This window comes from Orussus abietinus, unplaced genomic scaffold (assembly GCF_000612105.2).
Source record: "Orussus abietinus isolate OABI.00-Male unplaced genomic scaffold, Oabi_2.0 scaffold3, whole genome shotgun sequence".
In the NCBI taxonomy this organism is placed as follows: Eukaryota; Metazoa; Arthropoda; class Insecta; order Hymenoptera; family Orussidae; genus Orussus; species Orussus abietinus.
Genome location: NW_019395984.1, coordinates 1,070,587 through 1,098,577, shown reverse-complemented (window position 1 = coordinate 1,098,577; position 27,991 = coordinate 1,070,587). Strand labels below are relative to the sequence as shown.

The 27,991-nt window shown below is 58.1% G+C and overlaps 1 protein-coding gene across 1 annotated transcript in view; it reads left to right on the top strand.

Annotated features, from left to right (window-relative positions):
- The window catches only part of LOC105699179 (Krueppel-like factor 6), a 126,955-nt gene extending 99,431 nt beyond the window's left edge, over nucleotides 1–27,524 (top strand). The window contains exons 2-6 of the mRNA XM_012423978.1: nucleotides 13,574–13,747; nucleotides 13,841–14,086; nucleotides 14,217–14,428; nucleotides 14,662–14,888; nucleotides 20,448–27,524. Coding sequence (XP_012279401.1) covers nucleotides 13,574–13,747; nucleotides 13,841–14,086; nucleotides 14,217–14,428; nucleotides 14,662–14,888; nucleotides 20,448–20,623 — 1,035 coding nt within the window. The 3' untranslated portion in view covers nucleotides 20,624–27,524. The remainder of the gene's footprint in view (nucleotides 1–13,573; nucleotides 13,748–13,840; nucleotides 14,087–14,216; nucleotides 14,429–14,661; nucleotides 14,889–20,447) is intronic.
- The last annotated feature ends 467 nt before the right edge of the window (nucleotides 27,525–27,991 follow it).

Genomic DNA, 27,991 nt, shown 5'->3' with positions numbered 1-27,991 from the left:
TCCAGGGTAGCGGGAGCATCCCAGGGGAGCCGCTCCACCCGGAGGTTAAAAACCTCCCCTCGTACCCACAAAGAAACCGTTATCCCCCGTCAGCCCCGCGAAGGCAGGCGCGCCTTATCGCGGCCTGGGCCAGGGGGATGAAAAGTGGACCAGGGAGAAAACCATGCCTAGTTCCTCCCCCTAAAGGTCCAGGTTTCACTTTCACCCCCGCCCCCTCTCTCTCTCCTCGACCCAAGGTCTATACCGGTTCGCCGCGTCTTCCCGGGGTGCGCGCATCCCCTCGGCGTGTTAATGCCCTAAATGGCTTTTCGCGCGGCGCCACTCGTGGATTCGCTAACGAGGTAAAATGAAATAAAAGTAATGAGAGCAAGAGCGGGAGAGGGCGAGCGGGGGGGGGGGGGGCTCGTAATAAATTACCATGGCGGCTGTGTCGTAGCCACCCCCACGCGTGGGGGTGCATCCCGCCCGCCGTGGGATGGGGGATGGGGGGCACCGCGCCACCGGCGAGCCCCCTCGCCGGGAGTGTTGTAATTTTTATTAAACTCGTAAAACCCTCTACCTGACGTTTTAACGACATTACAAAATGTCCGACTCGCGTCACCGCCGCTCGTCCCCGCGGTCGCGTGACGTCACTTAATAAATTACCGTCGCGTCATAGCGCGACCGCGCGACGTTCGGCGCGAGGGGTGTCATCGAGCCGCCCCCTACCCTCGCAAAATCAGTTTCGGACTGCCCCAAACAAGAGACCCAAGATCGAAAAACTCTTTAAAATCGAATTTACATCCGTGAAACCTTCCCCGAGAAAGTTTCCCCTCGGGGAAGGCAATTACCAACCCCCCCGTGCCCCTTCTTCGAGATGTCCATTTCGCGCGATCGCAGTCCGTATCTTCGTCCGAGACGAAACGTAATTGCCAGTCGGCACGGTCAATGTTGGCACTGCGAGGCCGAAATGGAGTCGGTCGAACCCGAGGGGCTGCTCGCCCCCTTTCCTTTTTCCATTAAATTGCCGTCAGCCCCCGAAAGTGCCCCCCTCCCACCTACCCGTGGCTTTGTCCACAGTGGCCCGACATAAAAGAGGGAAGAAATCTCCGCCGGGCTGGAAGTATCCCGCGCAATTGTCGCGGTCCCGATCGCACCCCCGCGGTAGGGGAGGGTAAGGGGTGGTGAGAGGGTGGCACGGAGAATAAACGAATAAATCGGCGTTTCTTTATGCAAACTTGCGTTTAATTCCTCGGCCGCCCTCCTCGGACGGGAGGGTGGAAGGAAGGGGGGTAGGGGGGGGCAAGGGCGAAATAGAAAGGCATTAATTTCGCATGCAAATAACAGGGCGGCCGGCTTCTCTCGCTCGACTTGCACCCCTCCACGTTCTCCGGGACGACCGGGAGAGAGACAGGAGAGCTGGAGGGGCCGAGGGAATAGAAAGGGCGGGGGAGTCGGGTCGAGGAGAAACAGGGTAGGTTTTGAGGGGTTGCCGAGGGAGAGAGAGAGGAATAGCACCGGGGTGGAAGAGAGGCCTCGGGCTTCCAGTCAACTCGAGTCGGAGCGGCTTTCACGGTATAATCAAGATGTTTGTTGATGTCGGCGGGGGTGAAATAAACGTAAGAGCCGAAGCGGCGAGAGGGGGTGGAAATAAATGCGGAACCGGCGCCGGAAGTCGCCCGAAGAAAACACGAATATGGAAAAGGTCGGCAAACAGCGGCGCCGGGATTATAATTGGAGTTGCATAAATCCAAGGGATATTAAATGCATCGACGAGAGGGGATGGGGGGTGGCGCCGAAAATGAATTATCACGACCCTTCAAGCCCGTTATCAATGAACGAAGAGCGACTCCTGGGGGGTGAATTTTCTGACGGATGGTTTTTCTCTTTCCGCTCCAGGTGAGAACCCTCGGGATTTTTTTTCGGAATTTCGATGCGCGAGGGGAGATCGACGGTGAGGAGTTGGCGGCTGATTTCCAACCCTTAGATCAATGTCCTTTACAATCCTGGAGAACGAGTCCTCGAGATCGAGACCTGGACGTGGATCGGTTTAACGCGGCCACCGTTGATCAACGCGTTCCCTCGATTTCGGGGATGGCCCCGAAAGGTTATACGAGCGGGATGTCCTGGGGCGGGAAAATGGACCCGGGTCCCCGGCGGCGCCGAGGACCAGACCCCGAAGAAGGTTTACGAGCGCACCAGCTGGGGTGGCCGGCCCGTTAGGACGCCACCAGCAGGACCAGGAGGACGTCCCGGCGCCGAGGACGAGGGCCGGATTTACGGCGCCCCTCGACTCTTCCCCTAATTCTCAGGACGCGAATTCAAGGTTGCCTCCGACCTCGAGATGCGAGGCCTTGAAATATCTGCCCCTCCAGCGGGGGTCCTGTGAAGGATCGACGGGGGGCGAGGCGTCCCGGCGTCGTCCTGCGGTGGCCCGAAACGAATCCCCCCGGCTCGTTTATCTCCGGGCCATAAACGCCTCCGCCATTGGTCCAGGTCTCGAGACGTTTAACCGGCGAGGACCTGGAAGAGGTCCCGCTCGAGCTGCACTCGAAGGATATCGAGGTGCACCGAGGGCCGCGGGACCGCCATAGTTTACCTTAACGTTCCCATAAAAATGTGTTACTACTGCCGAAGCCTGCCAGGATCGTTTCCCCCTGTCTTCCTCGATTCTTGGATTCCCTCCCGGCCGCGAAGTCGTTCGCCCGGATCGGATACCCGGGTCCATCCTGGACCGCCGATCGGCCGTCCTGCCGCGATTTCTTTGACGCCGATCGCGAGGATCGATAGGACCGAGTCCTGGGACGCCCAGTCGGGTGCTCGATTCCCCGGAAAGGAGATTACGACGGCGAAGAGGATCGGGTTCCCCGTGGCCGGGAAACGAGGATGAGCCCGACGCCCCGAAGAGATACCGCGGCCCGTCGTCATCGTCATTATCGTCCTCGCGGCGACAAAGGACCCCGAGCGGGGCCGGAAGGACACGTCTCGTCGAAGGACTCTCCCCCTTCTCTGCTCCCGTTTTATCAGGATGGCTTGATTTGAAAGTTCGAGCGGTTCCTGGGCGGATAAGAGGGAGCCCCCCTTTCTTTCAGCGCCATTTCTTCGAGTTCCTATAGGACCGCGAACGAGTCCCGGGACATTCCTGGCTGGGGGGGACCGGCAGACCCTCGGGATTCCTCCGGGAATATTTCCGCGACCAATGAGACTGTCATGGCCGTCGCTCTTGAAATTTCACAGCTCATTATGCATCGGAGGAATGCAGCAATATCCTCCTCTCTTTCGATCCTCCCGGGCATTTCCGCGCCGCTCTCTTTCTCGCAGTTTTTCTTTCCGCACCCTGCCTCCCCCTCGCTCTCTTCAGCTTCCGCCGAGCGGAGCCGAATCGTTCGTAAAAGAATTTGATATCGGCTTCTCCCGCCTCGCCGATATCTCCTCTTCTCCTCGGGAAAGGGTGGCGACGAACGCTCCGCGGTGCATTATTTCGGCCCTACGAAACAACCCCTGAAGAGAGCTCCTCTCCCCCTAGAGGGTAGCAACGCTTTATGCCGATCTTAATGCCCTTCCACAGAAATCTGGACCCATCCGCATCCTTTCATCCAGATTCACTCGTCACTTTAAACACCGTGCCTTAACCTAGATTCGTAAATCAAACGTTTCAAGAAAAACAACCCCTCGAAGCAAAGAAATATATTTTTACGTCCCAGAATTCGGCTCGAAGAAACGTCGCTTCCAGAACAATGAATTTATTAGAACCAAATCCACAGCCTCAGCAAATACTTCATTATCACCGTTAAAAAGAAATACATTCTCTGGGTCGACATTTTTTTTTCAGGATGCCAGCTCGCTTCCTTTGATCCTGCATTTTACCCCAGATTCGAGGATTGCAAGTTTTACCGACCCCAAGTCGTACCCCGTCCTGAAGGAGTCCTTCCATAGGTCCGTCCCGGAAGTTCCCTCCGGAAGTCCCCTCGTAAAGCCCCGAAGAGGAGGGACTAATCTCGACCGAGGCCTCTCGAAAGACTCGTACTCTTCGGGGCAAGGAGGCGCTTAAAGTCGGGGATAATTAAATTAAATAATTGGGCGTAAACGTCCCCGGCTTTTTGGGGGCGGGAGCCCCCTACCCCCTGGGGAGGGTTTAACGTCCCGTCGCGCGCGTTCTTGCGCTTTACGAGCACCCGGTTGGTGCCCGCTCGAAGTCGCCTGGGTGCCCTCGGCTGATATCCGCATCCGCCGACGGCCGGTCCGGCGCGTCTCCGCCGCGGGACGCCGAGGAGCGCGGATCGTAAAGCGGTCTTTACGAGGCGACCTCCGACCCGCGTCGCCGCGTAAATACGCGTGCGTTCTCGATCGGCTTGTTACGACCAGGCCATGGGGCTGCGACCATGGCCGGATGCGACGTTACCCTGAAGAGCGGTTCCGGGAGCGAGCCTTGGTCTTTCCTGGGGCTCCTCCACCTCCGCCTTGACCCCTCTTCGACGTCCGTTCGATCCTTCGGCGGCTTTTCCGGAACGCTTGTCCCTTCCTGGTCTCGCGGGAGGTCGGCCGAGGAACTATTCCTGGCGATTGGAGTACCTTGGGAAGAGTACCCTGAGAATAAAAAAGTGCCATTGAACCGAAGAAATGTTTCTTTGGATAGTCCCAAAGGATTGGCTTCGAATCGGTCAATCGAACGTGCGTTGGGATTTCTTTCTTCAGGAGAGGTACCATGGTTCGAAGCGATTTTCGAGGGGGTCCATGACACTTTCGGCTCGTTTTCGGACTGCCCCCGATGAATTTTTTGCTCGCACCTGCCATCACTTCAACCCCACGGGGAAGGTTCTTCCCTTCAAGTTGATCTTCGGCGCGAGGGGCTGGGATTTTTTTTCACCCGAGATACAGGGGTTCGAAGTGTGTTTCTCAGCTGGTAGTGGTAGTTTTTTATCCCTACGTTTCCTCGGGGTCCTCGGTCCTGGTCTTGTCTTTATGAACTCTGCAAAACGGAGCCCGACTTCGCCCAGTCACTTCCGGCGAACGGGAAAGAATATGACGAGTACGTCATGGAAATGCAGCGTGGAAAGCAGAGACGAAGCGAGATGGAGGGACGTCCCTGCAAACGGGGTTGAGCCCTCGGGAGGGACGGGACCTTCCCGGGAATCACTGGTCCAGAGGGAGAGAAGGGGAGCGAAGGGGATCCAGGACACATCAAAGCGAGATTGGCCGGGTAAACCTTCGAACAACGGAGCACCCCCTCGCCCAAGACACCCCTGGGCCCCGCGGACCCCTCGACCTGGAGCCAAGCGCGACAAGAATATGCATTATAAAGATGTTGGAAAGGCTGTTTAGCCGGGGCGTAGATTGAATTTTTTCGCCCGACTCTGGGGACCAGTCGGGACGGCAAAAGAGGGCGGTCGATGCCGAGAATCGAGAGGAAGAGTCCCCTCTTCTTGCGCGACGCGGAAGGAGCGAGGTCCCTCTTTGCCCGCGCCTCGAAGAAGACCCTGTTAAGTTGCTCCCTCCCGGGCGACGCGGAATTCCCCTTTGTGCGTTTTAATTGCACGGGATCCGATGAACTTCAGTCGGGCTTAATTCCAATCCCGGGGAATGGCGGACTGGCTGGGTCGCGTCTTAGAGTTCGACGGTCCTCGTCGTGGGTTTCGTCAGAGGATTCGTCAGGGTCGCTCGATGCTCCCTAGGGACGAAGGGTGTTATCGACTCGGGCCTACGCAGGGGTCCTCTTCGGGTTCGACCTCGACAAACCCGGGGACGTGAATTATGCATCCGGCCGGCGAGGGGGCGAGTCCTGGGTGGAGGCCGTAACGAGGCGTGCGGCCAGGGGTGCGGAAAGTGGGATTTATCGCGCGATTTTTTTAACGAAATAAATTACGTGGGAAAAATTGCTCGGGCTCGGAGTACAGAGTCCGTTTCCGCCGCGGGGCCGGTAATTGCCGCTGCCGCTCGTCACGGCGCTTCACGCGCGCGCGTTCCGCCGCGGCGTGGCCGCGCGTGCCGGCCATATTTTAATTAAAATTACCGGACTGAATTTCGGACCCGAACACGCGGCAGCGCTGGTCGCTGGCTTTTTCCCCGCTCGTTAATCCCGGCTCTCGGGACGACCACACAGAGTGGGACCAAAATGGCGGCGGTCGTCTTTTTCGAAAGTCGGTCACTCCTAGTTGTCTGTGAACCGACAAGATGAATCATATATGAACGAAGAGATGTAACAAAAGGACCGGGGATGGGGAGAGACTTTCCCGCGTTCTCCAAACGCGAAATGCGTCTTCCAGCGGGGACCAAGATGGCGGCGGAGCAGCAGACGCCGCTCGAGCGACTTCCCCTACATTGGTCGAGGAATTTTCACTGGAGGTTCCGCGATCGGACCAGGAATTAATATTTCATTCGCTACCCGGCTGGAGCCGCACCGCCGGGGGCGGTCGTGATAGGAGCGCGGTTACGTGCCGGGGATTCTTCCCGGTAACGTAGTCCGTGCCCTGAGCTCACGTAGGAGCGCTGCTGGGAGCCTCCATTTTCGACGCGGAGGCGATAAATCGCGGGGATTACGACAGCCGCGCCGGGAAGGGATCGCCCTCGATCATCTCATGGGAGGTCCGTTTGGGATTGATAGCCAGGGCGTGAAAGGGGATCCGTGGGGGGAGCCTCTTCGGAGTAGACTCCGTGAAACGAGCGCGAGGGCGGTAACGAGCGGCGGTCCCGGTCGGCGGGTCCGAGTCCCGGTTCCTCCCGATCGGGAGTCCATAAAGTAGCTTTCCAAGGTCGGCGTAATCCCGGGAGTCCCGAGGGCGACCGGGGTAGCAGCCACCTCCGGGGAGGGCCGCCGGGACAATAACGGATTCATGATCGGCCGGTTAACGTTCATACCCCGGACCCTTAACACCCATTTAACAAAGGGTATTTTGCATTATACGCTCTCGTAACCCGGGCTCATTAAAGTGCCGCTCCCGCGTGTTTTATGAATGATAAAGCCGGCCGCGGACGACTATGCGCGCGCAAGTGCTTTACGGGAATACAATGCGCGGGTTGTCACTTCCTTTCCCCGGTGTACAGAAAGTTAAACCAGGGGCCCCCCGGCTTGACAATTCCGCCCCCTTCGGCCGACCATATTTCACGGTCCTGCAGGTCAACTGCCCCATCCTGCGCGGGAACCAGGAATACGAAGGACCCTGACCAGGGGGCTTTGGACCCCCCAAAGACAGAGTCGATACGTCATTGCCTCGCGCAAATCGAATTTACATCCTGAATCCCGCGGATGGAGGTGACCACTCTTGGAGGAACTTTTCAAGGCACTCTTCAGGGCACTCTTCAGGGTCCTTCTCCGTGCGCTCTTCCGCAATTCTTCAGGGCATGTTTTCCACCCGGGGCTCGTATGCGACCCGTGTGCTCCCGTAGGATGTCACGTCAAGCAAACGTGCGAGGCAAACTCCCCCCCGCCCTCTCTGGCTCTCCTCTCGCTCGTACGTTCACATACGTCGAGGCCTCCTCTCGGCTCTCGTATGACATCCATAATGTCTATCTATTCACTCGACCGAGCGCTGCCTCTGACAGCGTATGAATTCCAACTCGAATATGTATTGTTGGCGCCAAATTAATATATACAGGCCCTCGCCGCTCCGCTCCCCGGTGTAATTTAATAATGTCCGCCCCCCTCGTGGCGGTTCCCAGCTCGGGGGGTGCCATCTTTCATCCCCGGCGTCGCGGCGCGGCTGCTGCAGCGCGCGCAGCCCCCGGGTGCCGTCCCGGACTCCTTCAAGGAGCCCCCGACGCCGGGAGTTTTCCTCCCGTTTCCCAAACACCGGGAAAATCCTGCCGGGCGTCGCTTAATTACATCCTTCCGCTGTTACCGCTCATTCATCTAAATGGTCCCTTTCAAGCGGGCCGCGTTCTCGGCTCGGGGTATTCCCCGAGAAGATCCTCGCGCTAACCCCGGGATCGAAGCTAAAGGGCCCCAGGAGGCGCGGGAGGCGGACGCGGGAACCAGTCACCTCTGAGAATCCACATATATGCGTGTACGTTTATGTACACGTATATGCATGTTTTCCGAATGGCTTCACCTGACTTTGCATAACGGCGGGTCGCCCCACGTCATGTGGAAACCTTTAAACTAAAAGGAACGAAGGGACCAAGAGTGGCGACCGATCGCCCGGGAAAAACGTTCAGACCCTCTGGCTCGGCAGCTCTGAAAGGACTCCCGTCTTTGCCGCATTCCTATGTGAACCGAAGGATCCATGCATCCCGGTTTCTGACCCCTCGGGGCCTGCGGAGGATCCGCAGGGAAAACTGCCCCGGTTTTTCTGTGGGAGTGGAGGAGGCAGCACGCCTCGGGGTGGTTCACCCTGTTCCCTGGAAGAGGGATCTCCGTCTTTGTCTTGAGGTGGTCTTCGAGGGTCCTGGTATCTTGAGAAGCTTCCGGGGGGTTTGTACAAGGCCATTGTAAGGGTACTTCTTCGGGTTCCTCTTCAAGGTTAGTCCGGCGGACTCTTGGGATACCAGATCTTCGTTTCTGATCCGCACGTCGCCTCTGCTGGAACCTGGCGTTGAAGTCTCCCTTTGGGGTCTGGAAGAGATCCGCAATCTGCAGGGGATCCCTGAAATTCTACCTTTGTTCCAAGATGAGCGCTGAATGTTCTTTTAGGAGGTTTGGTGGAGGTCCACTTCATGGTACCTTTTCAGGTTCTTCTTTAGTTACGTGATATCTTGGAGTGCCAAATGGTCCTCCCGATCCGCACATTGCTTATGCAGCACCTGGCGTTGAAATCTCCCGGCGCGTCCAGGGAACGTGTCGACACCTCCCCTCTTCTCTTCTCATTTTATTCCTGGGTGGAGCAAGGATCCCAGCCTCCTCCACTCCTTTGCCTCCTCCACCCTGTAGATGCACGTTTCAGGGGGAACGTGGACCACCCCGACACCTTTCTCCACCCCCACGTCCTCCCGCAAATCTCCACCCCCACCTGTCACCCTCTCGATCCAGAGACTCTGACAGCGAATCTGTGCGCCCTGTCGCGGGGTAGGTAACCGATGTGTACCGTCCACTTCGCGACGAGTCTGACAGGTGTTTTCATTATCGACAGCTCCCACCTCCCCCAGGGAGCGATATGTGGAGCGATCCCTATCTCGCGGACCAGGCAGCCTCCGTTGACGGCTGCGAGATGAGAAATCTAATTGCGTGTCGTCTTCCGCGTCCGATGGAGTAGAAGGACCCCAAGCACCAAGGTGATCATCAGAATTTTCAACCCTAACCTATACCCGCTAGCCCCGTTCCAGGATATTCCGAAATCTCCCAGGTGCAGATCGTCCATCCGCCGTCTTCGACGACACCGTCGGGGCGCTTTCGAAAAAAGTATTTCTCTATTACTCCGACGGGGGTTTCAAAGGGGGAGAATAAGGGAGGAAACCGCCCGGGGGCGGGCGTGTATTTTTCGCTCTCGGATATTCCCGCAGCGGTCGAAAGAGCTTACGCCATCCGGGATGTATGCCTCCACCCACCCACACGCACCTACACCCACATATCCCCATGGACGCGACCTCGCGCACCCCCCCAGCCCCCGGGACACGTTCTTTCTTTGTTCGGTGAGCTGTCGATGACTATCGTTCTCGCGTCAACGTCAGCTGACGCGACGTCCATCGCGGGGTCGTCAGTTGTCGTCGCCCTGACGTTTTCCCCGATAATATTATGTTAACCCGGCAGCACCGCGCCGGAAGTCCCGATTCCCGGTTCATCCCTCGGGACGCCCTTAGCCGTCTTAATCGCGCCCCCGGTCCCGGGGTCGCGAGGCGTCCCCTCATCCAGGGGATTTATCCAAGCCGCGCGAGCGGTCCCGGCGTAAAATTCCCGAGGGAACCTCCCTCCCGGGATAAGCCGGGGAAACGGCTCTCAGGAAGCGGCCGGCGATCGCCGTAAACGGCCGCGAGTGCCGCGGCAACTCCCCCGTAACGCGGGGTTAACAGGTTCTCGCGGAAATAACCTTCCAAGAGGGGGTTAGAGGGGACGAGGGGGTCTCTTCCCGCGGATCCCGCGAATACCCACTTCCGGCCAATTGGCGGGCCATTCCCGGTAAAAGCATCCTCGGGAGGAAGGGCCCCCGTTTAACGGATGGCACCCCCACGGGGGAGGGAAAGGGGGGTGGCATCGCTTTTCCTGATTTACAATCCTGGGAAAGTGTTTTTTAGTGGGCGGGGGGAGGGGAAAATTGAGACGCGACGTTTAAGGGAAGGACTATATATGGGCACTGACCCGTTCTCATCATCCGCGGTGCAGTTTTCTTCCGAGTGCATCCGGAATGCATGCGGAATGCGTCGGCCCCTGCGTCCTCCCCCGCGCACGAGTGGCCTGCAGCTACAAATTGGTCGCTAACAAGCGTGGCCGTATGAAGGTCCTTAACGAGATGACGTCACGACCATACCAAACAATTGCAGCGTCTCGTCGAGGGACGACCGGGAGGGGGTGAACGCGGAGTATCCGCGTTATCGGGACGGAGGAGAGACGGGACGCGGTCCCGCGGCATCCCGAGACGAGCCGGCCAGTCCGCGCTGAATTGGCCGTAAGTCTCTCCAGCCTCGTTGGCGCAGTTAACCCTGACCTCGGGCATGGTCGGGGGTTCCCCCCGGTGGCCGGGACCGAGATGGGGCCTCCTTGTGGCGATGAGCAAAATCGGTCTCGATCTTGCGGTCTTGATGCTGGTCTTGCGAGAAAGGCGAGACCTGGCCATCGTCCGCTCGGCCACTTAACCCGGTCTAGTTGCGCGTCGTCCGGTATCTAGGACGTCGCTCCTCCTCCGGTTTTTCCGCTCCCTCCTGGCGTCCCTCCTTGGCATCCGGACGCGGAGGCAGGTTGCCTTAACGAGTTTCCAAGAAGGCCCCCGCCCCTTAGGAGTTAAGTCCGCGGTTCCGCAGGGGGCCGCGCAAATGCGGATTCGAAAGATTCCCCCCTGGATCTCGGGGGAGGTTATCAGCCGTGCTGGGAAATTCGGGGCCCGGGGGGGGCGCTCGCCCCCTTCGCCCCCTTTGCGCTCGGCGATGACCCGCGGCCGCCGTCAGATCCCGGCGAGAAGAACAAGATAAATTCCCGGGGTTTACGGCGCCCTTAAAGTTGGGAATCTCTTTAACGACCTGGCAGAGCGCCATCGCCCCCGCCCCCGCGCGGCATCCCCGCGGTCCGGAGGCATCGACGGGGCCTCCGCGGCGAAGCGGCCGCGGTTATCGTTCATTCTGCGCGGAGCGGCGAACCCGCGCTCCTGTTAATGACAGTCGGCCGGAATTACTGCGCGAAACTTCTCCGGCCGCTCCCCCTCTGCGGAGAGCGCAGCATCCGGGGCGGGATTATCTCCGCCGAGGCCGGTTTATGCGGTCCTCTTCCACCCGCTCCGTGTTCCGCTCTCCTGTGGGAATGGCGCCCTGATCAGGGATCCGCAGGGGGTTCTCGGGGGGATCCTGGTCCCCGATCCAGAAAACAACCCTATAGACCGTCTCGTTGTCCCTCCGTTAAACGACAGCCTTTAATATCCGCCCGGCGCGCCGGCCTGCGGCGCTTCCGCGCCGGGTCGGTCGCACGCACCGGAGGCATTAATAACGCCCACCGTATCCCCCGCTGCGGGGATTACGCGGCGTTACGCCACGCGTCTCGGCGCTCTCCCACGTGTGTCCTCGGCACTGGTCATTTAAATGTAATACTTTGAAAATTACAATTCTTCTGTCTCAACATTCTGGACCCTATAGATGCTAATTACGCGCGGTTTTCAATTTTATGCCGGCTCGGCTTTAAAAAAAAAAAAAATGGAATTTCTCCTTATTCGTGACTCCTTCCGCTTTCGCCACCTCTCTTCCTCTCTTCCCTTAGGGACTCATCGATCCTGAATCTTGGAAACGCACCCTATGTCGATGAACACCTCGAAGAGATGTGTCCGGTTCTCTTCGTCCTCTCCAAATTTAGAGTGCTCTTCCAGTCTCCAGCATCCCGTAGTACCAGAACCTGGGGGAGGTCTCTCTTCAGGGTCGCTTAATGCCTCCCCGAAATGCCGCCATGGACATGTTTACGGTCCCGTAGTTCCCGTTTTAAATCCCGGAGCCCACGGGACCCTCGCCCGATGGATTTGCATGCAAGCGCAGGATCTCGGAGGCGATCCGGGGGACTCGCCCCCCGGGGTCGTTCCCCCTTTCGTGGGGGCCGGCGAAACGGGTACACCCGACGACCGGTTACGAGGAGGAGGCACGGCATCGTGAACTTTTAAATTATTACGCAGTTTCGAATTTAATGGAGCCAATGTCGGGCCAGAAAAGGAGGGGGAGGGGGGCATGGGGCATGGGGCAGTTTGCCGACGTCCTCGCGAAGTCGTAAACCTCCGGCTCGCTTACTCGGAAGACTCTCCGGTGTTGGTCGCCCCTCGGGACCCTGACCACGGTCACGGTGGAGTCCCGTTTTGCGGGCGCGAGGAGGGAGACCGTTCTTCTCGGGGGTTCCCCTAGGAGCGGCAACATCCCCGGCGAGACCTCCATGCCCACCGCGTCGCGGACCTCGAAGACGAACGGGAATCCTGGAACGATCGGCTCTTCCGGCGCGAATGGATGGACCCATCGGTCCAGCCAACTTTGGGACCATCGGGATTCCCTGGACGTCCTGGAGCTGACCCAGCCGAAACTCCGGGGTCCCTGTTTGTCCCTATTAACGCGACGCCGTCGACAACGACTCCTGGGGGCGGAGGTCCTGGGAGGGCGATAAAATTCCGCCGGAGTTATAATAACGGCCGTTAGTTGTACCCACTGGCCTGGCCGAACTTTTAACCGTGAATAATGGACGGGGTCTAGGTGCACCCAGCGGCTCCGCGGCGATTATTCCTGACCTAGGATCACCCCGTGAGGTGGAGGAGTCTCCGTCTCTTGCCTCCCGGGAGGGAGAATCCCTCGTTGTCGTCGATAGAGCCCAGTGACGAGCTAAATCGATCTTGGCCTTGGAAAGTATATCCAGATCTGCGTCTTGCATGGATCGTTGGACCAAGACCAAAACCGACTTTACCCGGAGATCGAGACGCGGTTGGTCCCGCGATGTCGGCGAAATTAATCGTCTGCCATTTTTCGCGGGATGTGGAGGGCGACGAGGGGTGCCGAGCGGTCCAGCGCAGCGATAATGACACATTAGCGTGGAGTGCCCGCCCGTCCGAGATCGGGCGCGGATGCGGATCCGCCGGGGCGGCATAATCTCATTTCGGGAAGGGGGAGAGCCCGGGCACAATTTCCACGTCGTAAGCGGCGCAACTTTGCACTCTCCCTCCGAGGAGCCAACTCTCCGGCCGCGGAGCCTACCGGAGCGCCAACTTGGCTAACTCGACGGAGTTTGCGTCAACTCCCGCGTTCCGGCACTTCGCCCCCCCCGAGAGCTGGACCAGAGTTGTCGCCCCGTTCGCCAAATGTCCTCGCGTCGTGCCCAGAAGGAAAGCTCCTCCTTGCCCGACACGCGTGGTCCAGAAATCGTCGGCGCCTTTTCCAACTCCTCCAGGCGGTCCCACTGCTCTAGGTGCCTCGTACGAGGTTCCAGGAATTATGCGCCCGATTCCAGGTTCTCCTCCGAGTACCAAGGGTTTCATCCGTACCCCTTTGTTTCCGTTTCCAGACATGCTACGAAATGGAGAGGTACCTGAAGGACGAGCCGAAGCTGCAGTCGTACAAAAAGCTACCCACGGAGCTGGACACGGCACCGTGGAACCTCTTCAGGGCGCCCCCGATTTCGTGGACCGCCACCACCGGCTCTGCGACCGCGCAGTTCGAATCGCCCATCAAAATGGAGGTTCGTATCACTTTTCTTTTCTTTTCTTTTCTCAAGGACCATAGAGAAAATTGCACGAAGAGTCAAGGATTTATCGATCGTTCCGCGTTCCAGGTGACGATGTCGCCGGACGACAGGGACCCCCTTTGCCTGGACGACATCAAGTTCGGCCCCGGCGAGCACAGCCACAACGGCCGAGACAGGGACCTGCTGGACCGGCACCTGGACTCCCTGTCGATGTCCTCGGCGAGTTCGGCGTGCTCGGCTCTCTCCTGGGACAGCTCGCCCTCCCTCTCGTGCACCGCCCTCATCCTCAAGAAGGAGCCCAGCGAGGACCTTGAAGAGGACGAGGAGCACGAGGTAGGTTCATTCCCCTTGCGCCGTCCACCCGGGAGGTGGACCCTGGTCCTATCAGGAGACTCGAGAGAGTTTCGCGCCAGATGTATCCTGACGTACGTTGTCTAACTATCCTCAAAACTCCGATCTGCAGGAGATCGAAGAAGAGGAGGACAGCGGCTGCGAGGGCGAAGGCCAGATCCTCACGCCACCCTCGAGTCCGGAATCGGGCCAAGGCCATTCCAACTCCAGTCACTCGTCGAGCGGAAGTTCAATGGTCGACGTGCACAACCTCAACCTCCACGGGGCGGGCGGAAGGAGTGCCATCGTCAGGGTCACGGCTAGCAGTGCGCAAGGCGTTGCGAGGTAATTTTCCCAAGAATCGACACCATGAAAATGCCCGATCGAGACACTGCCAAGTATCAGCGATGCACAAAATCGGTCATGCACTTGGTCTTGCAAACGTGGCCAGGCTAGGTCTCACCTGGGTGCCGGATTCCCAGGATAATGCACGTTTTGCAAGGTCAAGACCGAATTTGCTCATCGCCACGTGACTAGGAGACGGTCCCACCTAATTCCTCCGGCTCTTCGTCTTCCAGACTAATCTCGGTGACCGCGAACGACTTCCCTGCGGTGACGGGGGCGCAACACGCGCACCAGGGTGCGCCGGTGGTGCAGTCGGGGGTGGCGAACAGGCACCACCCCCGGAGCCACGAGCACAGTCCGCCCGACACGAAGCGCAGGATACACAAGTGTCAGTTCCTCGGCTGCAAGAAGGTCTACACGAAAAGCTCCCACCTGAAGGCTCACCAGAGGACGCACACGGGTAAGCCAGGAAGACCGGGGCACGGCTCCCCGGGGGATATCCCCCCCAAAGACCGGGATCCTTGCGATCCTTCCGCGAGGATAATCGGTTTAGCTCGCGCAATCTCCCCCCCTCTGACCCCCGTAGTAGTCCTTGGGAGTCACTATTAGTCGAATTACCCCCGAAGACCCGACCGGAGGAATCCCCCGCGGCGCACGTCCCTCTTATTGCGGGAATAATAATGCATAATTAATGACAAAGTTGTGCCGGGAAGGCGCCGACGCGGCAGAGGAACCCCGAAGCGCGCCCGAGTAAATGCCGTATTAATGGTCACCCCCTCCTCCACCCCTTGCACGTGGGGAGCAGATCTGGTCGGTCTTCCCCCCTCGCAGAAAGAGTCGCATTAAACGAGACCAAGTTTCTCCTCTTCGGGGCGAGATTAAGAACTCCTCCTATTCGAGAGTCCACTTCTGCAGGGGTGATAAGCTATCGGAACTTGCGGCCTCCTGGCCCCCCTCCCTCTGACCCTGGGGGTGGGATCTTCTAGCGATCTCCTCGTTTTCCAGGATTCCCGGTTCCCAGGGTTTAGGGGGTGGGTTCGTCGCGACTCACCCCGATGGGGCGGGGTAAGGTCGGCACTGTAGCTCGCGGTCGGGATTACTTCTCGCGGATCGTTAAGCAGAACTGCTAACTACGGGATTATGCATATCGCGGCGCGCGCTCCAGCAATTATTACTCTGTTATGAATTCGCGGCCGGCGGCAATGGCGACGGAGGGCGCAAAAAACGGGACCGAGGGCGGATTCGGACTCGCGAGGGACCCTTGATGGAGCGTCGCCAAAGGGGACCTTCATCTTCGCGGGGGTCCGCCTGGGGTAGGAGGGATGGAAATGCCTGGGAGGTACTTTGATCTCCGGCGAATCGAGTTTCGTTCCGAAGAGGGTCCTCTCAGGAGGAGACCCCCGGACCCCCGGGAACTGGCGTCCCGGAGAGACCTGGAAACTAGTTTCCCTGTTGGGATTTTTACGAGGACCCTCGCCAGAGCCCAGCATCCGATATTCGGTCCAGATTCGGTCCAGCCGGAAAATCCTCGATCGCGTCGTCGCGGATTTCGGAAGACGCGGGACCGCCACCGCTCCTACGGGCGTCCGGAGTTCTCCTCGGGGATCAGCCCCGGCCCAATCCGATTAAATCGGGAATCCAATTCCTCCGGCACGAGGTATCAAAGCGACCCGATCGAGCGCTAATTCCGTGATAATTAACCGTTCGTCTGGCGTTCCTGGAACAAGGAGCCGTTCTCCAAGGGATCCGAAAATCGTGGAGAGACGCTTCTCTTCGAGGCGGGGGTGGGGCAACCCCAGGAAACCCGGTTCCTCCGGGACCGGATGGACCGGACGAGATATGTACCGGTCGAAGCGTCGCGATCTCTTCCTGCGCCCCACGGGGGAAAATAATAACACCGGCTCCCCTCCTGTTTGCCGAGCAAACGCGCCCTGAAAAGTGGCCCTCCAGATAAGGAAGGCCTTTTGTATATTTTAGCCATTTCGGGGACCGACCGGGGGCCGCCCGTTTATCCCGTCGAGTGTTAAGTTACCGACTTACCCCAGGAGCAAACGCCTCTGCCCTTTTCCACGTCCATTGTGGACCGCTTTTCTTCCGGCCAAGCAGGACGCGCCAGGCGTTACCCGGGACGACCTCGATCTTTCCCCGCATCTAAACGTGACGTGTTCCTCAAAATAAGGATACATCCCTAAACCGACGTATGACGTATAAATCCATTTTTTCCTTACTAGAACACTACGCGGACTCCCCCATCGGTCTAATGTTTCCTCGATTTAAGGATATACGATAAACTGACGTATTTCCTGGAGATAAGAGCACATCCTGGCCAAGGACTCCAGTGATCATTCATCTTTCGTCGCGTGGACCGCAAACGGCCCGGACGCGGCTCGATCCAGGAGGTCCCGTCGTCTCATCCTGCGGGATCGTAACGTTTTCCGGTAAATTGCGCGGCTGTACAAAACGGACCTTAGCGTCCCGGTGGAAAATTTGTCGCTACATTTCGCCGCGCGGAATGACCGCCATTGGGGACCGCCGTGGAGGTCCTGCGAGGTCCTGCGTATTCACCTATACGTAAGCGCGGCACGTACCTAGTGGAGGGCGGCGGTAATGCGATTTATAAATAATGGCCCCGAGAAAGTGAGCGTCGAGGTGCTCGCCTCCTCTTCAGGGTTGGGCTAGGTCGTTGCCGGTACGGCGGATCCGCGCTATTGAGCGCGTCTCCCCTTACAGCCGTGGACCGCAAAAGAGTCTGAGTCCGGGATAACCGCAGGCGCCTGCGGTCAGGATACCCCGGCCATTCTCGTCCCCCGGAGGTGGTGGAAGATCGAGTCCTCCCGGGCGAAGATGGTCCTTCCGCGGCCAGCGGCGATGCGCCCTCCCCGACGCCCCGATCGATGCGATCGATCTTATTGGTCTTATCGATCGGGGATCCTTACCCTCGTCTTTGGAAACTTAGGTCCTGGGATGATGCGGTCTCCAGGACTCGAAGGTCCTCTTCGGTTTCGATTGCGAATCCCACTCGGGTGTACCCTGGCGGTCATGAATGGCTTCCTCGTGTATATGGCGCCGCCAGGTGATGGGGTCGACCCGCTCGTACCCGCTTCTATGTCTCCCTACGTCTTTCTACTGCTTTTTTTCTCACCTCCTTTCCCTGAAGCTCGACGGGGAAGGTACATCCATCAAATTGGTCTACCGAACAAGCTCATACCGAATTTCTGTGCACCGCGCATCGCGCACAGTCAATACTTGACCCTAAGGGGGCGTCATAAATCGCGGATCCCCAGGACGTTCCCCATCGCCATGACGGAAGGGTGCGTCGTCGTCGCGACGGACGGGCGCTTAATAAAATGCAAAGACGAGGACGGTAGCGCACCCGACGTACTGACATATCGACGCAATACCCTGGGCCGTGTGCAAGCGAGGGGGAGGAGATGGGTGGGGTGGGGTTCCCGAGGGTGGTTCCCGGGCGCAGGAGAAATCACCCTTCCAGGAGGAAAAGTCGAGCGTCCCGTGACGAAAAACCTGCCGCGCACGATCGCGCGGGCTATAAGGCAATTTCAGACCCGGAGGGGGTCCTGGGGGAAGGACTACCCTCCCCCCGGCGACAACCCGAAGCGACGACTTCTCGCACGGTCGCCCGGCTCCCGAGGGACGCTCCCGGCACGGGCCGGGATTTGCCTCCCCCACACCCACCCCCTGCAATCCGCCGATCAATTATCCAGCCGCGAGGAGCCGCGAGACGGCAGAAAATTCTACGCCGGTGTCGGAGAAAATCCCAAATCGGATTTTCGGGAGCCATGAGGGAGCCAGGGGGATGGACGGGGGTGGAATTAAAATCGATCCAATTAAGACGCGCGCTCGCCAGCCGCTATCTCCGTTATCAGGAAGAGGAGGATCCGGTGACGAAGGGCCGAGTGTGCCGTTTCAGGGTACACCCGGAAGAACCCAACACCTCGTCCATTATTCCCCGGGGTGGTGGGTGCTCGCGTTACCGCCGTCCAGGGTCTTCGTAAATACCGCAGGGGGAAGGTGGGCCCCCCTCCTCGGGGGCCCCTTCGTCTCCGAGCTAGACCACGGTGGGATATCCGCGAGAGAGAGATTATCGTCGGCGCCCTGGTCGCCCAGGAGTCGTCTCTCGGTCCAGCGGGAGCTGAGGCTGCAGGGGGAGGGGAGGCTGGAAGGGGAGGCTTAATCCGTTAAGCCGTCTTGTTTAATACGGCTTTATTACATGGTTGGCAACGAACCGCCCGTGGCTATTATGCGGTGATAAAATGCCCGACGTGTCCGAGTTACGTGCGGCCTCCTGGAGAACGGGCGCGGTGGGCGAGGTTTTCGACTTCTTCGGGGGTGAATTCATCCCCCGTCGGGATTTTCTTGTCGCTCAGGTGGAAAGAGGTCGATTTCGGGTACCTCTTTGAACACCTCTTCAGAGATTCTTCGTTTCGCGCGAACTCTTCCAGGAGAAGATCCACACTCTCCTTCGTGGTTACTTCAAGGAAGGCCCTCGTCTTCATGGTCGGGTTTTTTATTTCTTTGGAGATGGTTACGATCTCAGGTGCCTCTAATCGGTCCAAGGTCGCACCCTGGCTTGTGGGGACTATTCAGGTTTACCCTTTAGGTGCCTCTTCGTCATCCTCTTCGAGTGCCGGTTCTTGATCTCCCGCGATTCTCTTCCGATCTTCTCCCGGCGGAGAAGATGCGCCATCCCGGGGCATTTTTCTTCAGGGGATGTGACCCATCTCCCCGGCGAACGTGCACCCCCGTGCACCCTGAAGATCGAGGGGTGGCGGTCATGGATTTGCTTATGCGTCGCCACGTCCTGGCCGGATTTGTCGCCGTCGCCGGGCCGTCCCTCGACGCCTCCTCGAGCGACACCCCTGACGAAAAAGCGCGGGCGCTTTGTTTAAGCCATTTCGGTGACTGGCGTCTTCGGGATGGCGCGCGGACAAAGTGCGACATAAATTCCGGGGCCGCAGCGTCGCGACGCTCCCAGCCTGGCCCGGAACGGGAATTCATCCGTCTCCCAGGGTCTAATAACGCATCTACTCGGTACATTGCGTCGCTACACGTGTGGGGCGGGTCTTCAGGGTGGGATGGAAATTGGTCGTGCGTGAGACCCGTGAAAAATTGGAGACAGCTGGTCCAAGGTGCGTCTTCGTCCTCCCCTGGAGGAATTTCGCCCCCTCTTCGAGTTCTTCGCAGATCCACCGTTATCATCCCCTCAATGTGTCTCCCGAATGCCGGGAATCCCTCTTCAGGTTCTCCTTCGAGTCAGTCTTGGACCTCCTATTCGGTTTTTTCTTCAGGATTCTCCTCAAGATCCTCTTCAAGGTCTCCTTTAGCATCATCCAAGGCGTTCCTGGATCTCGAGTCCGAAGGGACAAAGTCAAAGGTACCGGGCACCAGGTCGAAAGGGGCCAAACCGCTCCGGAGTAACCGAAGGGCGGAAACGAGAGACGCGGATCGTAAAGGCCGCGGCCTCGTGTTCGTTATCGCGAGGTCGATGAGCGATACGACCACGGCGGAGGCGCCTCCTCATCCGCAGCTCCCCCCTAACGGCTCGCAGCTTCCCTCCGCGCCCTCTTCCGGGCAACCAACTCCCTCGGCTTGTTAAGCTCCGCAACATCACGCCACAGGTGGTGACCCGGCATTGTCTCTCTTTCCTCCCGACCTCGGCGTCGGCCTCATCAACGTCAGCCATCTTCCATATTGCCCGAGTGGATTATTTATGGATTAATAATGCGCTCTCGACCGCGGGAAAATATTTAACCTCCCGCCGACAGGGTTTGAGGGAGCGACCCTCGATAGGCCCGCGTCCCAGGAGCGCGAGATCGATCCCCGTCCCCTTCCCCACGGATTTCCAGCGAACCCCGACCCCGCACGAAAAAACGCTTCCCACGAAAGTTCGAGCTCTCGCGGAGGGGAAGAACTTTCGTAGGAAGCGTTTTCTCGTATTTCTCCTCGGGGCCCGTCTAATCGGCCACGTTCTCAGCAGGACCCTCTCGTTTCTCTGTTCCAGGGGAGAAGCCGTACAAGTGCACCTGGGAGGGCTGCGAGTGGCGATTCGCGCGATCGGACGAGCTGACTCGCCACTACCGCAAGCACACGGGGGCAAAGCCGTTCAAGTGTAGGTACTGCGACAGGTGCTTCTCCCGCAGCGATCACCTGGCCCTCCACATGAAGAGACACGTCTAATGAGACCGAGTTCCCGGAGGCCGGAGAGGCTCCCGCGAGAGGCCGTCGCGCCGAGGAGGGTCGCGTCGTTGGGGGGCAGGGGAGAGGAACGGGATGCCCCCGACGACGATCCGGATCGCTGCCGTGGACCCCGGGTCTCGATGGACGCCGAGGAAGAGGCCGGAGGGACCTACGTCGGCCATGGACTCCAGGGAACTCCGCGTTTCCGGGGTCCACTAGGCCACCTCGAGGACTCGTTCCCCGGGGTCCCCCGACTTCCGAGGGATGCGGCCGCCCAATAGAGAGCCTTCCGCATCCGACTTGCCGTAGGCGTCCATCACTGCCACTACGTTAGAACCCGCCATCGGTGGAGCCACCCTGGACCCCACCAGGTCCGTCATCCGACTCGTCCACAGGGCTCAGGATGCTGCGTCCCGGTCCAGACCGAGGACCCGAACAAGGGGACGCGGATCCTGGTCCCCCGGCCGAGTCCCGAGGCCTACGCTCGTCGTTTCTCGGCGGCGACCCTCCGTCCAAGGACCCTGGAGTCCTGGAAAGAGGGGTGGAGGGGGGGGGGAGGAGGGGGCGGAACAAAGGAGAGGAGCCAGCCAGGCAAGCGGAGGAGACGGCCGAGCGATCCTTCCAAGCGCACTCATCAAAACTAACTTCTTAAGAAGACTAATCCCTGACCTTACCTGAGAAAAAAGGAGCGCGAGAGCGACCGAGCGACAGGGGAGACTGCTAGAGGGAGAGAACGAAGCGAAGAGAGAAAGAGAGAGAGAGAGAGAGAGAGCGTGAGGCACCTAAATTTTAAATGTTCAGTGGCCAAATAAATTAATTGATTACGCGCGTAGGCGACCCAACGATGTATCTTTAGACTGCGTGAGAGTGCGTGAGAGAGAGAGAGAGAGAGAAAGCGAGAGAGGGAGAGAGAGCGCTAAGTTTGTATATCGTGCAATTCTTTCAGTGTTTCATTGTTTGTTACCACACGTTCGCATTAGTTATCGAGTTTTACGCGACTCTAGAATAAGCGCGGGGGAGAGCGAGAAAGATAGGGAGAAGAGAGATTCAGATTCGGCACGGAGTGGGCGGAGGTGCGAGTGCGAGGGAGACAGAGGTATACCGAGCGGCGGGAGAGCGAGGGAGATGGCGCGAGTGGCCGAGCGATCAGCGTGGATGGGACTCGGACATTTTTCGGGAGGAAATATCGAAGATATATATTATGTATAATATATATAAAAAGAAAGAGAGAGAGATAGAGCAGAATGACGTCTCCTTTTGATAGCCATATATACGGGGAGTAGGCGCCCCTCCCCCGGGGTTCCCGAGGGACACCTGGGACTCCCGGAAGCGGGTCGCGGGGGCCGGGGGCTTCCCACGGAGGATCCTCCCCGGGAGTCCCGAGGGACTCTCCCCGCGTTCGGCCCCTCTCCCGACCGGCGTTCCCTCCCGCGAATTTCCGGCAGGAGTCCCGCTTGCGGGGGGGCCGCGCACACCCGCTCGCGCGACAAAGCCGCAGGAAATTGTCATTCGTCGCTTCCGGTCGGCTCAGAGAGAGAGAGAGCGAGGGAGATAGAGAAAGAGAGAGAAGGAGAGCGTTTCGGAGCGCCGAGTCGCTTTCGACCGGCGAGTCCTGCGGGATGAGCGGGAGGGGGCCTGGAGAAGGGGGATGGGGGGACGGGGCGCGATCGTCTTCGATATTAACACTCACCTGTAATTAACTAGATGGTAAGGACTCACTCTCAGAGAGAGACAACCCCCCCTCCCCCCACTCCGCGCGGATGTACACACCGAGTTCGGGCGAAGGGGTAGATAGAGACTATGGATAGGTAGATAGGGTAAGTAGCTAGGTCGATAGGTAGATAGGTAGATGGATAGAACGTTAGATAGATAGACGGAACGAGATATGAGATAGGGAGGCGGCGATTAAGAGGCGAGGACTTGGCTAGGGAGTATAAGGTAAAGTCTAACGCGCGATTTTAAGGAGCTCTAGCGCGCATCGTTGTACGAGGTATGATAAGTATAATCTGTGTTTACGATACTCGCGTACAATAAGGATCTCGTGGAGGGAGAGAGAGGGACGGGACGAGAGAGGGTGCCGGGGGAAGGAGGACGCGCGATTCACCGCGCGGCGCGCACACACACATGTATACATGGGAGACACGCACAAGCGCATGCGCAGGAGCGGAGGGAGGTACCACCCCCGGGATACACTTGCACCCGCGCATTGACGCACTGACACCCCGACACATATGGCCGACCGTGTGCTCCGTCCGCACCCCCCGATGTAACACTCGGGGGCACGCGGGGATGCAAGCAGGGGCACTCGAGGGCGGGGAGGGGTGCACGGGCCGAGATGAGATATATTTTTAAAAAGTGACCTTTGGCGACTAAAGACTTGTTGAGGGAGGACAAGGCGATTAACGGACGAGAATCAAAAGTCTAGGGGGCGCCACGAGGCGCGAGATCTGGGGGTGAACGGGGAGCTCGACGGAGGAGCGGCTCAGTGCGCGCCCGACCGCCTCGGAGTGCGGATCGCCGCGCGCATGCGCACACTCGATTGCCACCCGTGCGTGGACGTGGAATATATAAACTCTGGCCTGATCGCGAAGGAGAGAGGAAGGGGGCTCTATTTCCCTCTCTATCTCACAGATTCTGCGTAAAACCCCCGCACAAGGGAGATAATGTCGAAACGACGGCAAGGGAGGGAGAGGATGGCCCCTTTGTTGGCTCTCGTTCCTTCTCGCTGCCTTCGGAAGGATGTCAACCGCTGCGTCGAGCAGGATTTATGAATCCCACGTCCGTGCACCTTACACCGCGCGCACGCGCACGGAAACGCCCGCGTACGCGTTCATTACACATGCGCATGCATTAGGAAACACGTACACACAGACGGACACGTACACCCCAGCGAGTCAGCACGAACCAAAATGGAAAGACGAGCGAGCGAAATGCATTCCACGCGCCATCGGGGGACGGAAGCGGAGGACGACGTCGGAATACCGCGAGGCCTAAAAAGGCCGGGGGCGCGGGTCCGAGCGGAGCGCCGCGCCGCCTCCGCGCGCGAGACGTACGCGGAATTCCGCGTCGGCCCGGAGCATCCGCGGGGGCGCGGAATCCGCGGCGTAAAGGGGTCGCGCGGGTTTCCGGGCCCGGATTCGCCGGCCCGGAAGTCGAGTCATAGTCACTACGTCATCGACAACCACGATTCATGGTAGGCTAGTGTTTTTAGGGATTTTATACAGGCATGCGACAGCGCGCTCTACGTTCTAGCCACGTTTAAAGAAAATTAAAAAAAATCAATAAAACAATGTACGATTAAGGGATAACGAGGAAAACACACACCCCACACACTAACGTTTCTCCTTGTACGTAAGGGTAGAGTTCTAAGGGGCGAGAGGAGGACGCGCGAATGGGTGAATGCGAGACGAAGAAAAGGAGAGAGAGCGAGAGAGAGATTCGGTAGCCCGAGAAAGTAGGTAGGAAAGAAAACTGTTCTTTTTTTTATAAGAAAAAGAAAAACAACCCGGAAACGATGTAGGAAGGGACGCGCGCGGAACGGCCGTGGAGGACGGCCGGCTCGTGATAGAGAGAACTCTTTTTCCAGAATTCTGTACCTCGTTGTATATCTCCGTATATTTGTATAATTGTGAATACGACATTAGGTGGCGCGTATGGTGTCGATTGCGGTGCGACGCATGCGGGAGCGTTGCCGGCCCTGCGGTTCCGCGGCTGCGGAGATTTCGTGCGGCCAGGATGACTAAGGCATCGGCGAAGCCGTGCCCGAGCATCCTTCGGGACCAGGACCCTTATCCCGGGTTTTCGTCCTCCCTCCTCCGCCCACCTGACGACTACTCGAGATGAAAATTCCATTTTCAAGAGAAAAGAAAAAAATAAAATAAATTAAAAAAGGTCCTGAAAAATCCTAAATTCAGCGGATCGCAAGGATAAGAGGAGGAGGATAAAAACAGGAGGAAACGGAGCCCTGGTCCCGACGTCCCGACAGGATCGCCGAGACCGCGAGTGTGTGCGATAGAGAGAGAGAGAGAACGAGTGCGTGCGTGGAGGTGCGACAGAGAGGAGAGCGGATGGAGAAAATCGTTATCCTTCCGATTGGTTTTCCTTTTCCTAGATTTCCTAGACATCTTCCTAGCGACTTGTAAGCTTGCGGAACCCGCGAGCCGCACCCCCCGCCCCGCCGGGCGAGGGCTCCATCCGAGGGCAAATCGCCCCACCGGGGGACCTTTCCCTCCCCCCGTCCTTAAACCGACTACCGAGCGACAGGACATCGCAAGATCCCCAGGTGATCTCCGAAGGAGATCTCAAAGGACTCGCGAGTCGGTCGTGGAAAGCTTTAAGTGTACCAGGAGCACGTGGGGGACGTCTCCCTCCCCCTTGAGGGGTGGAGGGGGAGCGAAAGAGGGCGAAACCCGGAATCAAAGCATGTAAAAAGAGACAGACCCGTCGAGTGAAGGACGGGAGCTGCTCCGATTCGGCGCTTCTTTTTATTTTCCTGTAAATTACATATAGTATTAATTATCCATTAATCGGGCTGACTGCAGTCGTATCGTTTTCATTGTACAAATTCGCGGGGGGGGGGGGAGGGGGAGCGCCAGAGGCCTGGAGGGTGTAACGAGTATAAATGAATTACTTTGTAACGTTGCGAGAGGCCGGCGCTGGCTATCGATATAAGCACTGTAAACGGCGAGTTATCGAGAGGATATTCGTCCTTCGGCGTTTTCCGCGAGCGGAGTCCGTTCGTCGACGCCGCGGGGGGAGGGGTCGGGCGGAGGCGAAAATTACTTTTTCCGAGAATCTCGTTGAATTCGCAGCAGTTGAAAATTGTTATGAATATTGCCCTACCGATGTCGGCTCGGGGGTGGGGAAGTTCTCCCCTGCACAGTGGGTGCGGAAGAGGGGTCCTTGAATGTCCTTATCGTCCTGGGCTTGTCGGCCCTGATGAATAGCCCGAGCCGGACCCAACGGTGGGGAGATTAATGATTGTTATTAGGAAAGAAAAAATTATTTTCGGAAACGCGGCCGCACGACGCCTCCTTCCTCCTCCCTATGGGGTGCTCCAGGAAAGGGGGTGAAGTCGCTATCCGAAGGGAAGAGGGTGGGATCCTAGGTCGACTCCTTCCGCGATCGAGCGAGCGGGTCGGTTGTAAATAATTAAAACAAAAAAAAAGAAGTAAATAAATAATTAACTAAAGAAGCGGAGCTCTCGTCCCGTTGGGAGGGAGGGTCGACCCCTGGAAGGGGTTGTTGTTGTTGGAGGGGCTAGATAAAAAGGGAAAGATTTTTATTTATACCAGTAGAGAGAGGGTGCGTAGAGGGGAGGGCTCGATTTATCGTTTTCGGGGCTCGGAGGGAGTCAAGGGTCGTTAGCGGAATATTTCCACCCCCCTCGTCGGTGACTTCCGCCCGGCGGAACCGTGATAGCACCGGCCGGTTGTTCGATCGGCCATTTTTCCGCCGGGATGGCTAAACGAGAGAAAACAATAATTTTAAGCGAACACCCCTCCGTGACGAGTGCCGGGGCGAATGAGACGCGAGGGAGGGCGCGAATAAAAGGGGGCAGGGAGAAGAGGGGAAATGCGAACGGAGACAAAAATGGCTTTACGCTTAAAGCTCGAGAGGATCACCGGGAGGAGACGGAGAGAAGTTCCACCCTTCGGGAGAGGAACCAGGGGAAAGGGCTCGACGAGGCCGCCGCCCTCGCGTCGACGTACCCCCACGAGGAACCACCCCCGAGGAGACTCCGGGGGTCCCGAAGAGAGGGCGCATCGCGACCGACTTCGGGGTTGGAAACGAGGGTAGCAGGCCGTGTCTTTTCACTTATAAACTTAAGTACACGCTTCGTGGTGGTTTTTTCAGTGTCCCTGATTTTTCCACAGCTTTTCCCGCGCACCGAGTCCTCGAAGTCGACCCTGAAAGGTCGACCGCGACATCTCGCCCCCTCTTCGGGGTTCTTGACTTCATCCACGGCGTTTCCACGGGGACCCTTCATTTCTTGCGAGCGCCATTTTTTTCACAGAACCCCCCCCCCCCCCTGGACGCGCGGCGCCGCCTCGTCGGGACGACTGAGAGACGAAAGAGGGGAATGGAAAGAGAAAAAAGAAAATAGAAAAAAGTGTGATCTTCGAGGGTTGCCAAGATGGACGCGCGGGACCGCGCTGTAACCTCACAGCGAGGGTGCGCGTGCGTGTATATGTGTGCGTGGTCATGCTTAAGTGTACCGAGTCCCCCCCACCCCAGCCCCCCAGCCTCCGAGATGTCTTTCGTCCCGATTTCGGAACCGGGAATGAGAAAAGGGAAAAAAGAGAGACAAGAAAGCCGGCTCGAATCCGCCTCGCGGTACCTTTACTCCTCACCTTCGTTCTTCTTTTCTTTCCTCCGACGGTGGCTCTTGTACGGTGGCGTACTCCGAATATCGTTATTTTTTAAGAAAGAGAGAGAGAGAGTGAAAGAGAGAATAACAATGCGAGGCGCAGCGGTGCGAGTGTGAGTGAGAGAGAGAGAAAGAGATAGGAGCGCGCGCGCGCGCGAGAGACCGACCGGCGGACGGGAGTAATATTGAAGTATATACATATATATATATTTATTTTCTAAGATATAATATATATATACATATATTGTCTATGTATATTAAATTATGATAATGCACAAAATGTAATTATATGTACATGTACGATTATTATCTTGCTCTACATCCGGACGGGAGGAGAAAGAGCCGGTGGGCGAGGGTTACCTCTTCGGGGGGTGTCGAGAGAAGGAGAGGGATGATCGAGACAGAGATGAGCGAGGGAGGACGGGGAGGGGGGCTTGCGGCCGCTGTAACCTCATCTTTCATGAATAGCTTGTATTTCTGCTCAGTGCAAAATAAACGTACGTTCCTGTTGAAAAAAAAAAAAAGAAGAAATCCCGACGATTCTTTATTCCCCCGAAATCCATCGGTTCCTCCCTTAGTCCTGTTTTTAGTCCGAGGGGTGGTTCCCGAGAATGCATCCCTTAGTATTGGATTCTTGGTCTCAGCAATCCGGTGGATTTCTGGGGCCTCCGTGTAGTTTTCGGCGGCGACTTTACCCCGAAAATGGATCCACCCCTGGGCGAGGGGCTCGTAAACTGATCGAGCCAGAACAACCCCCGAGTCGGGGCGGTCGAACAAGGGGTGTAAGTGAATGTCTCAGCAGAGGTTTTCGCAAGCTCGCGGGCAAGTCGTTCCCGAGGAGGTCCCGGCTGAGTCAGCATCCAGTTTGCAACTGGTGGAGGGTGAGGGGTGGTCGCGAGGGTGGCCCCGCAAACTCGCGCGCAAAAATGTAACTTCCTCCGGTGCTACTAGGGGGTGGGTCGAGGGCTGCAAAAGGGGGAGTGGGAAAAAAATCGCCG